The sequence below is a fragment of the Cibotium barometz genome, chromosome 10, assembly GCF_041138505.1.
Source record: "Cibotium barometz isolate CiBa-2024 chromosome 10, ASM4113850v1, whole genome shotgun sequence".
Lineage (NCBI taxonomy): Eukaryota > Viridiplantae > Streptophyta > Polypodiopsida > Cyatheales > Cibotiaceae > Cibotium > Cibotium barometz.
In genome coordinates this window covers 8,048,791-8,067,931 of record NC_141055.1, presented here as the reverse complement: position 1 = coordinate 8,067,931, position 19,141 = coordinate 8,048,791, and the positions used below count along the sequence as shown (strand labels likewise).

The window sequence follows — 19,141 nt, the reverse complement described above, 5'->3', positions numbered from 1 at the left end:
GGGAGTCAAAAGGCAAATAGTCTGAAGGAAGTCTTCCAATGGTTTTACCGAGGCATTCTACAAATGCATGCTAAAAGAAAAGTTGCTAGTTCCAAAGTCAAGCTTGCTTTTATTCTAGCCCAAAAGTAAAGATGAAGACAAACTTTGGACAATTCAATGGTAGCAGAGAGACATAGACAATGGAGGGATTCGAAGATATTTAGAAACCATAAATGGGCAAGTAAACATGAATAGTAGTTTGTAACTTATTGGTGTTATGTCCACATGTTTTCAAACTCAATCAATAGATTTTTATTCTGTGGAACAAGTGACTCTTGGTGTTATGCCTATATGTTTTGAGACTCCATCAAAAGTATTTCTTTTGTGAAACATGTGATCTATATTGACAAGCATCAATACATCCATGAGCTACACAAAAAATTCAATCAATACTACTTGATTATGCTAGACACACTATTGATCCTTACCAATAAGGTACCGAGTGTCAAACGCTTTTAGAAGCTACTGAGTGTGGGAAGAGTACTGAAGTGTCGTATGGTGATGGGACAAATGCAAAAGGGTACTGATCGTCCGTACGGACAAGGAACTGATGAGGATCAAAGACTTTGTACAAATCAGTTCAACTTCAACATAATGTTTGTGCTATATTTGATGACTAAATCCTATTACTCCCAAGGCCTGCCAGTCGGAACTCTCTTTTTGAACTTGATTGGACTCTTTTTCTTCCTTTTGTTGGCTTGATGTCGACTGTCTGTTTATCAATGCTTGCCTCTGTTGCTTGTCTGAGAGGGGTATCCTTGTCTTCAGCTATCTCCACGTGTTCTTCTTCTTAGATTGTGTGGCCTGATGCAATCATGGGTGGCTCTCGAAACCTTATGAGCTTGTGCTTTCCATAGCCCTCCAGACATTTGGGCTCCTTAACACCACATGCTAATGCATAAGAAGTGTAAGACAAAAAGTAAGAGGCCCTAGAGGCCTGCTTATTCACATAATCCCCAAATATATCTATGGCGGACAACCTCTCTATTAAAATGATCTTTTCCTTTTGCCATGGAAGATCATGTCCACCTAAAACCCTAGACAAACATTTAAAGAAGTAAACAATGGCTTTTCCATTGTTGCTCAACTGCCTATGGTAAATCAAGATCTTAGCACTGCCTAGATCATGAATATAATGAGCTAGGCTTGACATTTTGCCAAACCCAGCCGGCCTGCTTCCACTTGTTCTCTGGAGGAATGTGTCATCCTCAATTTGTAGTTGCCACGTATCAAAAGATTGGAGTGAGACAATAATACATAACTACAAAACATTTAAACACAAGATAAAGTATTTGATTTGAAGTAATAATATCATACCTTCTCATTTTCATCAAGCAACAAGAAGTTCATCTTTCCAAAGATTTATTCCTCTCCCCTCCAGTCCAGCCTCTTCTTTAAGCTTTTCCTTATGAAGTGCTGAGAGATTCATAGCTTCCTGGGTGAGCTGCTGGAAGGCAGCTTCATCTGGCTCTTGGAAATTTTCAGCCTCTTTGAAACAAATAGTAAGGGCCTCCGCAGGATCAAAAGTTGTTTCCAAAGCTAGTAGTGAATGGTCATCCTCTATGCCAACCTCCTTGTCAAGCCTTGAAGCCTGGGCAATAAGGGAAATGGCATAGTCCTCCCTCAAATTGAACATACACTCTATATCATGGAGGAAAACATAATCTTTACCACCAATCAAGACACCTGGAAGCATGGGCACTGCATAGTTGCTGCTCTGAACATCAAAATCTTCAACTGGCTGTGCAGGCAAGAGAGCACGCAGCACAAGCTAGGAAGGGAAGCCGCTTGTGTGCAGAATATTGACGGGCGGCTCAGGCCATGGCAGGGTGCAGCAGCAGCACGACCATGTCAATTTCCAGAGAGAGAGAGAGAGAGAGGTATTAACGTCAGTAGAATGCAATGCGAGGGCATATACGACCAATGGTGGGACTTGAACTCGGGTGGATCATGAACGAGAGAGAGAGCAGCAGCAGCCGCATACCATTGCCAAAGGCCTACGGCGGCAGTAGGTAATGTAGGCCATGGTTGAGGGAGAGAGAGAGAGAGAGAGAGAGCAGCAGCAGCAGCAGCCTCATGCCATTGCTAAAGGCCTACGGCAGTAGGTAACACAGGCCATGGTTTAGAGAGAGAGACAGAGAAAGAGAGAGATGATGATGATGGGGGTTTTAACGTCATGGCACTAGATAGCGGACCATATATGATCCATGAGTCAGTCCACGGGGGGAACCTGGCATCTCTACATACAGAGCCTGATGTGCAAATCATTGCATCAGCTCTCCACATGCACGCGTGCGCGCGCGCGCGCACACAGAGTCTTTGATTATATGTGTGTTTTTCTTAGCCAGGGAGAGGCCATCATTTGATGAAAGATGGGGTATGGGTATCCAATTAAAAAGTAGGGTAGGGCCCTCATAATTGGTCATCTCCCCATGATCATATTTTGTTGAAATTGATGTGTAAGTGTTAGAAAACTAGGGCATATGTTCCCTCATAATGTGAATCCTTTCTCCAACATGGAGAGCCTGGCTGTATTAATAGGTATCAACGTGTCCTATACATATTAATGGTATGTGGGTATTACTTTACAGCATTTTCCATTATTTTTGTGCCTTTTTTGCAGGTTTGTTTATTTTCTATTGGGTTTGGGTGTTGCCATATGTTTGATAACCTTACTTGGTCATATTGCCACCGAGATATCAAATGGATGCTGCCTTTCTTCTGTATCCTAACCTAATTGACTTATGCTACATAGAAGATTTGTCTGCAATAAGAGCACACCGTGTGTGCACGTGTGTATTAGGTTTGTGTGCGACGTGCATGTGCACATGTGCATGTTATGATACATTTTTTCCACACAGCCTTCCTTAGCTATCACAGTACATATTTTTTCTCATCTTGCTTGTACTCCTGCAAGGAGCTTTTGTAGCAGATATCTTACTCAATGAGCATTGGGAGGAGGTAAGACATCCTACAGGGCATTACATGCAATCACATGCCTTGTCAGTTAAACTTGCAATTATAAAATATTTGTAGCTTGGGTTTAATACACGCAGCTGATCGCAGGATATCCCGGCTGATCCGACAGGTCTGTTTGAGTCCATCAAGGACTTTGTGGAGGAGAACATTGACGTTTTGAAATGGGTAGGATTGAGCATTGTGATTACTGAGGTAAAGCACAGTGAGCTGCTCATACACGTTTAACACACATCTCTATTCATTTTCATAACAATGATTGCGTATGAAGGTTAACTCATTAATATGTTCTTCTTGACAGGCTCTTGCTGTGTTGCTGGCAGCATGCGTGCGGGCAGTAACGCACAGTCCTGGCCGGGTATCCTATGATAGTGATGACGAGTATTTGCTTGCAAGAACACGACTTCATCAACCTCTTCTGTTTCCCAGACATGCAATGGACGGCACATTACCAACAAATACGGGCACTGTGGAGGGTTGGCCGATCAACCGATGATGTGTGCAGTACCCAGATGGGGGGGGGGAAAAAAGGTGGTTTTCTCGTGATACACGTTTCTGTAGCAAGTTGTGCACGAAGCATATGGCGAGGTGTATTCATCACATGCATGTCACACTCACCATGTGTATGTGTGTGTGTGAGTGGAAGAGTAAGTGGAACCCGTTGTGTCCAGGCTCCTCGTTTCAACCTGTTACCTTGTGAGACACACAACTTGGGGTATTTCTAGAAGGCCCTTAAAGAGTAGAACCATGTCATTTGAATTCTATGAGGTTTTGTGACGAGCATTCCAAGCTTTTTACTCAAGCATGTCACTATTTAGTTTTTTTCCCTTTTCTTTTTGGTTTTTTTGGGGGTGGAATATCCTCTTGAAAAAAAGATAATGTTGCAAACTCCATCGTGGGATTGCAGACAATTCAATTGGGGCCTGCAAACCAGGCAAAAAACTGGTGCGCTAGGAAATAAGAATGTTCTTTTCTTGCATGTTACACGTAATGATGGTTGTTACTAACAAGAGCTATATGCATAGTTTTGCAGAATTTTGTGTAATTTTTTCTTTTCGTTTAAATTTACTAGTAAAACTAGAGTTCCTTTACATTGAGTCATTGTTAACTACATTGGTTAACATTACTTCGGACGGATGCGTGGCACCACCTTTTTTTGACATATCTTTATGTGTCGTACAAATGTAATAGATTTTGGAAAATCTTTGAGCTTATGACTTGATACTATGATATGCCGTTATATCAATGATTGAATAAAACCAACCATTGTAACATTTTTACCCTCAAGTATTGTAGCTATGAAGTTGTACGATAGTCAAATGTTGAGCTTACGATTTATGTAATGTTGGTAGAATTTACTTAGCCTAGGAAATAAGCTTACTCTAGCTTTTTGAGTCCTCGGACATTCCTTGGGTGCTTGAGCATTGTAAATATGAGGCTTGTATATAAGTCATTCTCAACTAATGAAAAAGGACATAATAATTGTGTCTAGCTTTGTGTTCTTATGTTGATGTGTGTTTGTATGCTCTCTCTTTAACGTATGCTTGCTCTTCTCTTCTCCCTCTCTTTCTCCATCTCCATCTCTCTCTCATTCGTGCACGCACATTAGTATTGCGGTTGAGATAGAGCTTTCTTCCTCTTTGCTCTCTATCCAAGTGCATAGCTCCTTTGTGATACCAAAGGAGGCACGATTTGAGGATCCTAGCTTCTTCACACAAGAGAGGGTTGTTCAACCAAGAACGGCAAAGGGTGCAAATTGGCTATTATCCTTGCATTTCTCATTTCTTCTCCCTTGTTTGCAAGGCACAAGAGTTTCCATTTTGGTCAACATCTCTGGTACCGGTATCAAAAAGACGTCCTAGCGTAGAACTCCCTTGTTATACTTGGCATTTGGTGGGAATGCAAATCCCTCGATTTCTTAAAAGCTAACATTGTTATTTTTGTTGTTTTTTTTTTTGTTTTCTTTGGAGCATTAGAAGTGTTGAGCACACTTGGAGCATCAAGGTTCAAGCTACAAGTAGGTAGTCAAATCTCCATTGGTGTTGATTTGTTCAATTTTGTTTTTCAAGATTTTTTACATTAAAACTTAAATAAATCATTAATCTTTGTTTATTAGTAATTAACTACATAGAGTAGTCCATTATATACCATAGGGCTTGATTTGTTCAATTTTGTTTTTCAAGATGTTTTACATTAAAACTTAAATAAATCATTAATCTTTGTTTATTAGTAATTAACTACATAGAGTAGTCCATTATATACCATAGGGCTTACTCTTCAACTTTTATGTTTGCATTAAAATGTTTAAAAAATACAAAACATAAAAAAATTAAGAGATTTAGTCGATTTTTTATTTACCCATCTACCTAGAGAGAAAGCTCGCGTTGGCTCGCGTCGAATGATGCATCATTCTTGAAATCCACCTACATTATTGTCCTTATCAAACCTTGGAGGGAATATTTACCTTAAAGAGAAATTAAGGATATTAAAGAACTAACACAACACTCTCTAAATAAATGCCAAAAACAGTTGCAAAAAAATGTGTGCAAAACGGGTCTGACATTGACTTGTTAGAGTTGAATCACGTTTCATTTGTCATTATCGAAGTATGCACCATTCCTTCCCAACTGATGAATCAAGCATGATTCGTTATCGAATTACATGCCATTCCACTCACCAAACCACGTGCTATTCCTCCCCAAGAATTTGTAGCCATTTATACAGTAGTGATGTATGGACATAGGCTAATAATGGCTTAGGACACTTTTTCCTCTTTAGGAGGTTTTTTTTTCTGAGCATATGTATGCACTCTTATGATTGTGTAAGTGATCTTATTATGTCACTTCACTTATACTTCACTCATTCTCATCAATTCACTTTGAGTGTTGTGCTTCTATCTATCTCTTCTTGCTTGTTGCATCTATGTGTATGTTATTACATTGATCTTCAGTCCAACAATTGGTACCAGATAGGTTCTCTCTTGGCTCTCACCCCCTTGTCATCTTCTCCTCGAGTTGTTCTTTTGATTATCTTAGATTGAGCTATCCTCTTAGGTGGAGAAGATATACCATATAGTCCGTTATTATGTTTCGGAGCGTTTCAAGGCTCGTTCACATGTTGTAAGGTTTTTGCAGGCAACCCAAGGGAGTGTTAGTTCAAATTGTTCTTATTCAAATTTGGGTATTCTTTATAGCAGAAGCAACATTTGGTGAAGCTTGGAATGGTAGCAGGAATCTCTATGTAGCTCATTTGCATGTTTTTGGTTGTCTTACTTATGCTCTTGTGCCTGAGTAACAACGCAATAAGCTAGATCATAAGGCAGCAAAATGCATTTTTGTGGAATACAACTCAAAAAGCAAAGGATATAGACTCTACCATCTGGCCACAAAGCAGATCTTAGTGAGTAGAGATATTGTCTTCGTTAAGAACTCAGTTCATTCCATGTTTTTATGCAAAAAAAATAGCAAAGTGTATGCTCATGGGATATCTTTGATTCGCTTCTACCTTTGTACAATGCCAAGCAGCCATATGTGGAGCAAATGATTGCTCAAAAGGAGCTGCAAATCATCCGATATTGGTTGAAAATTAGCTCAAACTTCAGCCCAGCCGTACATGCGTCTAAGAGTATGCCAAAATGGTTGGTGCGACATTGTAGGATAGCAAATTAGCTACTCCTTTACCTAGTAGGACATCTTTTGTGGATCATGCTCTCATTATTTTCAGTATATGCAATGAAGAGAAACTTGTTTTCTTTGAGGAAGCACATAAAAATCATCATTAGATATAGGCAATGTAGGATAAGCACGACTCCATCCTTAAAAATGACACGGTATTTATCAGATTTTTCTTAAGGTAAAAGACCGTTGGTACGAGGTGGGTTTATAAGCTTAAGCATAAAGCTAATGGTACGTTGATGATCGCTACAAGGTAAGGCTTGTTGCAAGGTTATGCTCAAGACAATGGTATAGATTATGATGAGACCTTTACACCCATATCTCGTATGACTACAATCGGGTGTATTATTGCATTGGCAGTGAATCATGGTTAGAATGTACATCAGTTAGCTATCAAGATTACGTTCTTAAATGTGACTTGCATGAGGAGGTTTATGTATCTCAGCCTCATGGTTTCATTGAGAAGCGACAAGAATCTAAAGTATGCATGTTAAGAAAAACTTTATATGGCCTTAAGTTGGCTCCTAGGGTATGGTATGAGGAGATAAATGCATACTTGGTTGTAAATGGTTTTTGCAACAATCCAATTGTGAGTACCCTCGATGAAAAGAGGAGTAAATATTACTTTTTGGTCACCGTTTTATATGTATCATGATGAACCACATTCCTCTATATCAAGGGGATACATTGATTCGTGTTTGATCGTTTTTGAGTTCTAAGCAAATTCATTTGCGAAATTCTAAAAGTTGATGGATGACAAATCATGTGAAGACATCACTTAAAATTTATGTGCTAAACCAAGATGTTTAGGTACGTATCTTTTTTGTTTGAATGCACTTTAAATTCAAATTAGACTGAATCTTTCTTTTTTTTTTGGTGAATGCACTCTAAATTCAAATTAGACCGAATCTTCATGCTAGATAAATGACATCATGTAGTACTTCCACATGTTTCTACAAGGTTTATGGAGCCCATGGTGGGATAAGGTAGTTGTACACCATGATCATAGCATTCATGAATTGTAACAAAAACCACCACCTCTCCGAGAGCATAATTGCTTGGCACAATTCCATTGGATATATGTACAAAGAATGCTTCCAACACCCAGCTCACGGCCATTAGCACACAACCCATTGGCAAGTAATGTAACTTCCTAAAAACATCCAAATCGTACAAGTTTGGCAACATCATCAATTTCTCAATGTTTCAACTCATTAAAATCTCTCTCTCTATATATCTCTCTCATTACACAACTAATCCATCATATCATTACACAACTAATCTATCATCAAAATGAACATTTTTTAAAATCTTGAAGACAACAATATTCGATTTCTAGATACCCTAATGAAATTCCAATGCTTGCATGCTAAAATTGAACAATGTACGATGTAGGGACACCCCAATGGCATCCCACTACTCGAGAGCTCGAATCGTGAGTGAACAATGTTTGATTTGAGGACTTAAATCGAACAATGTTCAATTTTGAGGATAACCCAATGCTTCAGGGCTCAAACTAGACAATGTTTGATTTCACGACATCCAATGTTGAGGACTCAAGCTAGACAATGTTTGATTTCAAGACATCCCAATTCTTGGGGGCTAAGATCGAACAATGTTTGATTTTAAACCCCCAATGCTTGGGGGCTTTGTTTGATTTCAAGACATCCCAATGCTTGGGGGCTCAGATGGAACAATGTAAGACATCCCAAATCAAAAAATGCAATGTAAGACATCCCAAATCAAAAAATGCTTGATTTCAAGATAGTCCAATGCTTGGGGGCTCGGCCCGCTGTGAATTTTCATAGCACTTTCATCCCTTGATCCTGATGCACTTGGATCAACTCCTAGGATAGGTGGCTCTAGAGACATTCTCCTAGCCATCTGAGTCACTGGCTAAAAATGAAAGATGTTGGGTAGTAGTAGTAAGGACTGATAATTATGTAGATGAGCTCTCTTAGCCTCTCAACAATACTTCCTAGAGGGTACTCTAGATTTTACATCAATCAAGGCACTCTCCTCCTCTAGGGGATTGTATCTTACAAACCTCCTGGACGTGTGTACATGAAAAGATAGCTGGCTTCAATCCAATTGGGCTAGGTTTGAGTCTCAGAGAATTAGGTTATGTCCAATTCTAAAATTTTGTAGTTTTGAACCAGTCAGGGGAACACATGATTCGAGGAGAAATAACACATTATTTCATGAGGAATACTATGTAACTCGACACATAACTTGACTGACTGGCCAATGATATTATATTCGATGAGCAGAAATCGAGGTGGGAATGGCATACGATTTGAGAAGGAATGGTGTGCTTTTGTGGGGGAGGAAGGAACCACGTGCATTTCAACAACCCATTTTTCATGATCCTTGTGAGAAGTAGCTAACGATGATGAGAAATTCAACTATTTTTGGAGGTCTTGAATTGCACACACAATTCGATATGAGGAATCATGCATCATTGGACCTACTTTGTATTTTTTTTTTTGTGATTTCTTGATTTTCTAAACTTTTTATGTGTATTTTAGGATTGAATTATGTTTCAAATGAGTCTTCGTGTGACCACATATGCCATATTGTCATGTGTAGAGATATAAGCCACGCTAATCTCTCTTGCAATGAGCCTCTTCCTGCTGACATAGTGATAATGCATCTCAATGTGCTTTGTGTGAGCATGAAATACTAAGTTTCTCACAACGGCTAATCCACTTTGAGATAGAGGTAGGAGACTATTATCCAACACCAAGATCAGTCAAAAGGCGTTTGAGCTATACACACTCCATAATCGTTTGTAAACATGCCTTGTAATGAGCTTTACAGCTCGAAGTGACCATTGTGTACTTCTTGCGGAGCCATGATATATATGAATCACCAAGGTGAAAGCAAAAGCCACTACACTTGGCACGTCATAACATCCAGCGCAACCAGGATCACTAAAAGCATGCAGTTGAACATCACCCCCCTTAGCATGGAATAAGCCAAGGGACTGAGTGCCCTATAAATATCTAAATACTCATTCGGCAGCATGCCAAATGCTTACTTTTGGGACTGTGCATAAACCTGCTCATCTGGGAGACTCCAAAATGAATTTTTAGCCTCGTATTACATAGGTAGATAAGGCACCCAATAGCCTGCTGATAAAGTGATGCATTAAATGGTTCACCTATATCTTGGAGACTAAGCCTAGCACCTATCTCTACTGGTGTAGTAACATGCTTACAATATTCAAGACCAAACCATGTAAGTAGCCTTTGTATATACTTTGATTGCAACATCACAATACCATCATCATGCTGCATAAATTGTATGTTCATATAATAATGCAATGAGCCCAAATCTATTATCTAAAATGACACATGTAATTCGGCCTTGAAGGCTTAAATATTCTCCTCATTAGGGCCTGGAAAAAGAGGATTGGATTGGAAAAAAGGTCTTTTTATGGTCATCAAACATGGAAACAAAGGCTGATGAAGGTCGAATCTTACTAATGCATTCCTTTGATACTATTGGATTTAAGGAACTAGGTGATGATCATATTAGAATATCCACAAATGGTAAAGTGGAAGAGGGATTTGGTCTACCAAGAAATAATCAATGTCATGATGAGGTTGAGGTATGCTTGACAAAGTGGTGTGTGGATCAACTTACATTTAAGGATGGAACAAAGTTAACATTACAAGAGCATATGAAAGCAAGCCACTGAAAGGAAATGATGATTACATGGATGACGTTGCTAAACTAATAGATTTTGGTGAAAGCAATCACAAGAATCATGTATTGTCTGATGTTAAACTTGAGATCCCAATCCAATACTTATAAACAAGCCAAGGTATAGTATTGGGCTCCTATTGCAAGAGGACGATGTAATGATGTAACCAAGTAAAAAGGTTGTTGGAATAAGTATTAGCGATGTAATAAAAGTGATCCATCTCGATGGGATCATTTGATGGGATCATATAGACACACTTGTAATGAGTTGGACACCTGTAAAGCCACTAACAAACAAACAAAAGGTGAAGATTCTGATGGTAACATGTGAGAAGATGTTTTTTGGGGTAAAAAGTTTTGAGATCTCTAGACTTTTTATAATCACAAGGGCACACTTCCGCCCATTGCTCATGCATGTCACCTAAATATTTCACTAAGGGCATCATATTTTTTTTCACATCTCACTTCTACAATGCCTACACCTTTCACACTACCTCAATAAACTGCCTACAACCAAGGCTACCCAAATCTTATCACTAATATGGCTTACATCCAGGCTATAGATTGGTCCCAAACTAATTAACCTCACATGCCAACTTTATTGCATTTCCTCACACATTTCCACCTCGGCACAATAGCTTCACCATCAACGACTTGGATGACTCGAGGATGTGTCCATGATTAGGAAGGGGGTAAGTTAACCACTTTATTAGTCAACATAGCTTCACTCATCTGACCTACATCAAGGTGCTTTGCCATCGTACCCACACGAATGGGCTATTATCTTTTTATAAGAAGGTGCTGGAATATATAAAGCGTCCTTACCTAAGGCTTAATGTCAAATAATAAAAGTCTAAGGACTTTGTGTACATACTTGCATAAGACATAATACTAGTTGAACCATTTTTATGTTTAGCTGACTTAGTGTGAAAACTAGCCACTTGTATATAAGTCATTTTTGCTAAGTAATACACAATCATTTCCTTATATACAAGTGACTCGTGTGAAAACTAGTCACTTGTATAAAAGTAATACACAATCATTTCCTTATATACAATTATTTGATGAGATCTAGCACCTAGCTACATTTAATGGCACCCTAATCCTATTAGAAGTGACAACTCATTGCTTCCCCCAAGGTTAATTATGAACTAAGAATATATAAATCCTAGATTAGTACCCTAGCAATGATGAGATCTAGCAACCTAGCTACACTTTGTTTACCTAATCGAACATGCTACCTTGCACAAAGAAAAGGAGAGAAGAAGAGAAAGAAGACCATGTAAGGGTCGGTTTGGGAACTAGCACTTAGCCAACCCTAATGAGAGTTAACTGCCCTATGTGAGGCCGCTAGGGACTCACTCCACCTCCACTTGTGTCACTCCATAAGCTAGGTAGTGAGAAAAGAGGAAGGGAGCTATGGAGAGTTCAATCTCTACTCTATGCCTTCATGTGTGCAAGAGAGATATGAGGGAGAAGACAAGAAGAGGGATAATAAGAAGTACGACAAGAAGCCATCACCTACATGCACACAACCAAAATCAAGTAAGCAAGCATAAACCTACACACACCCCCACCACCATAGCCACAAGAGAGTGAGAGTGAGAGAGAAGGAAAACTCAACTGTGAGAATGGGATTATCCCTTTTCATATTTCATAAGTCACTTATATACACGAGCTCTCTTTTTACAATGGCCGGCCACCCATTTCACAATTGGGGCCCAAAACTGTCAGTAAGGACTACCGAACTGTCAGTTCAGAAAAGAATAAGATAATCTTTTGTCTAACTAACACGATTTTGCATTAAATATCTCCTTAGTTTTTTTTGTTTCCCGAAGATTCCGCATCTCTCTTGACGACGTGTGCAGGCCTCTCATAAAGAATCCATCATCACTGAACTTAATGATTGTATGGATACCGCCACACTTCCACGATTCATGTTACAAAAAGACTATGAGATTGACAAGCAAACTTTGCAACCTCAGAAGCACAAAAAATGGCCGATACTAGTGAGTCACAATCTCAGAAGAAGCGATTACACCATCTTCACATCGACTTAGAAGAACAATATGCTCCAGCACAAAAAAGACGAAAGGATATGGTGCTGAATGCTCAACAACGGGAAAATATGAGAAGAGAAGGGCTCCAACATATTGACTTATGGTGCGATGGAAGCATATATCCAAAATGTCTAGTAAAAAACTCTACACCTCCATTTGTCAATCCAACCACACTACTGAGGTTTGCGGGTGATGGACAAAATGGACTTCTTGGTTATATTTCAGCACAGTCTGCATTTGCAGAAACATATAAAACAATGTACCTACAAGAAAAGGGGGCCAGGATTCAAGAGATAGCCATTCGTGCAAAATTGGAGCAGCAGTTGCAGAATGAAATTGAGGAGCATTCAAAGAGTAAAAAAGAGTTGACAAGATCAAGAAGGAAGAGAACCGTGCTTGGAGACAGACAACGAAGCAGGAAGATTAAAAACATTGCAAATTTGAAGGCTGGGACTGGTGGATGCAAGCGAAGAATTCAAGAAGCAAGGCTAGTTTGTAATTTTTCATTTTTTATACTAAAAAATGCTCTCAAATGACTATATCTATTTTGTCCATTAACGCAAAACAGGATTGAAAGTGTTGAATAATATAGGCATATTGTGTTGTTACTATAGGAAACTATTGGAGCCTGCAAAAGAAAATATGGATCCCAACCTTCTTCCATGAAAGGATTGCTTTCTTGTGGTGTAGCAAAAGGTTTGATTGAAGAAAAAAAATACAAAACAATCAAACGCAATGTTGTAGAGGACTTTATATCCAATAATCAAGTTGATGGTACTATAATCCAAGAGGCTCTTGATGTTAGTGAAGTTAGCAGGAAGGGATATAGTTCGATTTTCCATGCGATATCCTCAACTTTGAGAGATCAAAGGATTAAACGAGTTTTACTGCCAAATCCAGCAATCATGTGGAAGATAAGAGGTCATTTGAATGAAAGTATAGATGAGTTTATTGGACAATATATCCATATTGAAGAAATATTTCATGGTGGTAAAGGAACCACTGTGTATGACCCTTGGAACAATATATTTGTAGATCTACAACAACTTCAAAGAAGAATGGTCGAGTTTTATGGAATAACATTTGAAGAGTGCAAAGGCATTTGAAAATTTGTTATCAAACTGGATGAGTGTGAGGTTGTAAAGGAAAAGAAAATGGAAAGGATTACTATTACATTGATGAATGGAGCACTTGATACATCATTGAGACTGAAGCGAGTTCGAAGTATTTTAGTGTGCAGTCAGAGAAACACATATGGTGGTTAGGCTCGTTCCAGGTATGATCATTTTTTGTTTCGTACTTGATTTTAGTCAATGTTTTCAAATCTTTTATAGTAAGACTTTTGTTTTGTATAATCACAGGTGAAGACAGAAGACCATGAAACACTAGATTGGGTGTTTCACCACACGGAAATACCAAGAATAATTAAAAGACAAGTGCAAGGAGAGAATCTCCATGTTGCAGGAAAAGGTGATTTTCAAGTAGAGTGGCACATGCAGGAAAAGGTGATTTTCAAGTAGAGTGGCGAGGGATCTTAAAACACTTAAGTGCATGTATAACGTTAGTAAAGGAGGTAACTCAAAGTCTCCTTGTCTTTACTGCAAAGAATCAGCTCAAGTAATGGATTCCAAATGGTGGAAGAGAGCACCTAATAGAGATAAAGTTGACCCTGACTTCAAGGCTATTCTTGACATTCCACTTTGTAATGTTCACATATGCACATTGCATGCTCTATGTCGAATTATTGAGAAATTGGTATTTTTGTATATTGGATTTGCTTGGAAACTCCGTCCCGAAAGAAATAGAAAGGATGCTCTTCATGCATTGGAAAAAGTGTTATCCGATATAGGTCTGCATGGAGGTGATGTTCATATCACAAAGGATTTTAAAAAGTCTACCAATGGCAAGGAGGTACCAATCAAGCCCTCTATTGGTGGTGTTAAGGCAAGAAGATTCTTGTCTCGACCCAAACACAGTAGTAAGCAAGTAAGGCAAGGTAGAACAGTTTCAAGGATTAGTTATGGATTGTGGAAGCAAGTCCATAATGCCGTGAAAGATCATGAGGCAGATGGGGAAGCACGAAATGTGAAGGCAGAGGTGTGGAGGTCTCTTGATCAACTCTTCATGTTCTGTGACAATGTAACATGGACAAAGAGTGATTACGAGAACTTTGAAGAGGCAATTAAACATTTTGGGAAGTTAATGAAAGACGCGTGGACAGCCTGCAATACTACATGGTAAAGTGATGTCTTCTTCTTTTACTTAAGTGTGATCCTCTTTTCTTTTATAACTTACTATGCATTCTTATGTCTCTGTGAAAACAGCATATCATCTACAACCACCTTCCCTATTTTGTCAAAAAGTATGGATGCCCAGCAATTTGGTCTACCCAAGGCATGGAGACGTCTCACTACATGGCACGTAATGCATTTTTTAGACACACACAACACTATGGAGGGAGTCAAAAGGCAAATAGTCTGAAGGAAGTCTTCCAATGGTTTTACCGAGGCATTCTACAAATGCATGCTAAAAGAAAAGTTGCTAGTTCCAAAGTCAAGCTTGCTTTTATTCTAGCCCAAAAGTAAAGATGAAGACAAACTTTGGACAATTCAATGGTAGCAGAGAGACATAGACAATGGAGGGATTCGAAGATATTTAGAAACCATAAATGGGCAAGTAAACATGAATAGTAGTTTGTAACTTATTGGTGTTATGTCCACATGTTTTCAAACTCAATCAATAGATTTTTATTCTGTGGAACAAGTGACTCTTGGTGTTATGCCTATATGTTTTGAGACTCCATCAAAAGTATTTCTTTTGTGAAACATGTGATCTATATTGACAAGCATCAATACATCCATGAGCTACACAAAAAATTCAATCAATACTACTTGATTATGCTAGACACACTATTGATCCTTACCAATAAGGTACCGAGTGTCAAACGCTTTTAGAAGCTACTGAGTGTGGGAAGAGTACTGAAGTGTCGTATGGTGATGGGACAAATGCAAAAGGGTACTGATCGTCCGTACGGACAAGGAACTGATGAGGATCAAAGACTTTGTACAAATCAGTTCAACTTCAACATAATGTTTGTGCTATATTTGATGACTAAATCCTATTACTCCCAAGGCCTGCCAGTCGGAACTCTCTTTTTGAACTTGATTGGACTCTTTTTCTTCCTTTTGTTGGCTTGATGTCGACTGTCTGTTTATCAATGCTTGCCTCTGTTGCTTGTCTGAGAGGGGTATCCTTGTCTTCAGCTATCTCCACGTGTTCTTCTTCTTAGATTGTGTGGCCTGATGCAATCATGGGTGGCTCTCGAAACCTTATGAGCTTGTGCTTTCCATAGCCCTCCAGACATTTGGGCTCCTTAACACCACATGCTAATGCATAAGAAGTGTAAGACAAAAAGTAAGAGGCCCTAGAGGCCTGCTTATTCACATAATCCCCAAATATATCTATGGCGGACAACCTCTCTATTAAAATGATCTTTTCCTTTTGCCATGGAAGATCATGTCCACCTAAAACCCTAGACAAACATTTAAAGAAGTAAACAATGGCTTTTCCATTGTTGCTCAACTGCCTATGGTAAATCAAGATCTTAGCACTGCCTAGATCATGAATATAATGAGCTAGGCTTGACATTTTGCCAAACCCAGCCGGCCTGCTTCCACTTGTTCTCTGGAGGAATGTGTCATCCTCAATTTGTAGTTGCCACGTATCAAAAGATTGGAGTGAGACAATAATACATAACTACAAAACATTTAAACACAAGATAAAGTATTTGATTTGAAGTAATAATATCATACCTTCTCATTTTCATCAAGCAACAAGAAGTTCATCTTTTCAAAGATTTATTCCTCTCCCCTCCAGTCCAGCCTCTTCTTTAAGCTTTTCCTTATGAAGTGCTGAGAGATTCATAGCTTCCTGGGTGAGCTGCTGGAAGGCAGCTTCATCTGGCTCTTGGAAATTTTCAGCCTCTTTGAAACAAATAGTAAGGGCCTCCGCAGGATCAAAAGTTGTTTCCAAAGCTAGTAGTGAATGGTCATCCTCTATGCCAACCTCCTTGTCAAGCCTTGAAGCCTGGGCAATAAGGGAAATGGCATAGTCCTCCCTCAAATTGAACATACACTCTATATCATGGAGGAAAACATAATCTTTACCACCAATCAAGACACCTGGAAGCATGGGCACTGCATAGTTGCTGCTCTGAACATCAAAATCTTCAACTGGCTGTGCAGGCAAGAGAGCACGCAGCACAAGCTAGGAAGGGAAGCCGCTTGTGTGCAGAATATTGACGGGCGGCTCAGGCCATGGCAGGGTGCAGCAGCAGCACGACCATGTCAATTTCCAGAGAGAGAGAGAGAGAGAGGTATTAACGTCAGTAGAATGCAATGCGAGGGCATATACGACCAATGGTGGGACTTGAACTCGGGTGGATCATGAACGAGAGAGAGAGCAGCAGCAGCCGCATACCATTGCCAAAGGCCTACGGCGGCAGTAGGTAATGTAGGCCATGGTTGAGGGAGAGAGAGAGAGAGAGAGAGAGCAGCAGCAGCAGCAGCCTCATGCCATTGCTAAAGGCCTACGGCAGTAGGTAACACAGGCCATGGTTTAGAGAGAGAGACAGAGAAAGAGAGAGATGATGATGATGGGGGTTTTAACGTCATGGCACTAGATAGCGGACCATATATGATCCATGAGTCAGTCCACGGGGGGAACCTGGCATCTCTACATACAGAGCCTGATGTGCAAATCATTGCATCAGCTCTCCACATGCACGCGTGCGCGCGCGCGCGCACACAGAGTCTTTGATTATATGTGTGTTTTTCTTAGCCAGGGAGAGGCCATCATTTGATGAAAGATGGGGTATGGGTATCCAATTAAAAAGTAGGGTAGGGCCCTCATAATTGGTCATCTCCCCATGATCATATTTTGTTGAAATTGATGTGTAAGTGTTAGAAAACTAGGGCATATGTTCCCTCATAATGTGAATCCTTTCTCCAACATGGAGAGCCTGGCTGTATTAATAGGTATCAACGTGTCCTATACATATTAATGGTATGTGGGTATTACTTTACAGCATTTTCCATTATTTTTGTGCCTTTTTTGCAGGTTTGTTTATTTTCTATTGGGTTTGGGTGTTGCCATATGTTTGATAACCTTACTTGGTCATATTGCCACCGAGATATCAAATGGATGCTGCCTTTCTTCTGTATCCTAACCTAATTGACTTATGCTACATAGAAGATTTGTCTGCAATAAGAGCACACCGTGTGTGCACGTGTGTATTAGGTTTGTGTGCGACGTGCATGTGCACATGTGCATGTTATGATACATTTTTTCCACGCAGCCTTCCTTAGCTATCACAGTACATATTTTTTCTCATCTTGCTTGTACTCCTGCAAGGAGCTTTTGTAGCAGATATCTTACTCAATGAGCATTGGGAGGAGGTAAGACATCCTACAGGGCATTACATGCAATCACATGCCTTGTCAGTTAAACTTGCAATTATAAAATATTTGTAGCTTGGGTTTAATACACGCAGCTGATCGCAGGATATCCCGGCTGATCCGACAGGTCTGTTTGAGTCCATCAAGGACTTTGTGGAGGAGAACATTGACGTTTTGAAATGGGTAGGATTGAGCATTGTGATTACTGAGGTAAAGCACAGTGAGCTGCTCATACACGTTTAACACACATCTCTATTCATTTTCATAACAATGATTGCGTATGAAGGTTAACTCATTAATATGTTCTTCTTGACAGGCTCTTGCTGTGTTGCTGGCAGCATGCGTGCGGGCAGTAACGCACAGTCCTGGCCGGGTATCCTATGATAGTGATGACGAGTATTTGCTTGCAAGAACACGACTTCATCAACCTCTTCTGTTTCCCAGACATGCAATGGACGGCACATTACCAACAAATACGGGCACTGTGGAGGGTTGGCCGATCAACCGATGATGTGTGCAGTACCCAGATGGGGGGGGGAAAAAAGGTGGTTTTCTCGTGATACACGTTTCTGTAGCAAGTTGTGCACGAAGCATATGGCGAGGTGTATTCATCACATGCATGTCACACTCACCATGTGTATGTGTGTGTGTGAGTGGAAGAGTAAGTGGAACCCGTTGTGTCCAGGCTCCTCGTTTCAACCTGTTACCTTGTGAGACACACAACTTGGGGTATTTCTAGAAGGCCCTTAAAGAGTAGAACCATGTCATTTGAATTCTATGAGGTTTTGTGACGAGCATTCCAAGCTTTTTACTCAAGCATGTCACTATTTAGTTTTTTTCCCTTTTCTTTTTGGTTTTTTTGGGGGTGGAATATCCTCTTGAAAAAAAGATAATGTTGCAAACTCCATCGTGGGATTGCAGACAATTCAATTGGGGCCTGCAAACCAGGCAAAAAACTGGTGCGCTAGGAAATAAGAATGTTCTTTTCTTGCATGTTACACGTAATGATGGTTGTTACTAACAAGAGCTATATGCATAGTTTTGCAGAATTTTGTGTAATTTTTTCTTTTCGTTTAAATTTACTAGTAAAACTAGAGTTCCTTTACATTGAGTCATTGTTAACTACATTGGTTAACATTACTTCGGACGGATGCGTGGCACCACCTTTTTTTGACATATCTTTATGTGTCGTACAAATGTAATAGATTTTGGAAAATCTTTGAGCTTA

The 19,141-nt window shown here is 39.6% G+C and overlaps 2 protein-coding genes across 2 annotated transcripts; both read left to right on the top strand.

The window, feature by feature from the left end:
- Positions 1-2,606: 2,606 nt before the first annotated feature.
- On the top strand, positions 2,607-3,534 carry LOC147634511 (tetraspanin-19-like; the record flags this gene model as incomplete). Its single annotated transcript, XM_086804463.1, has 4 exons — positions 2,607-2,762; positions 2,920-3,000; positions 3,106-3,210; positions 3,317-3,534. Coding segments are annotated over 4 exons (537 nt in total), but the record flags the coding sequence as incomplete, so codon positions are not given.
- A 13,790-nt stretch (positions 3,535-17,324) lies between these two features.
- LOC147634510 (tetraspanin-19-like) lies at positions 17,325-18,447 on the top strand. The gene is made up of 5 exons (XM_086804462.1): positions 17,325-17,329; positions 17,576-17,675; positions 17,833-17,913; positions 18,019-18,123; positions 18,230-18,447. The coding sequence occupies exons 1-5, from the start codon at positions 17,325-17,327 to the stop codon at positions 18,422-18,424; spliced, it is 486 nt and encodes a 161-aa protein (XP_086660588.1). The 3' UTR covers positions 18,425-18,447.
- The last annotated feature ends 694 nt before the right edge of the window (positions 18,448-19,141 follow it).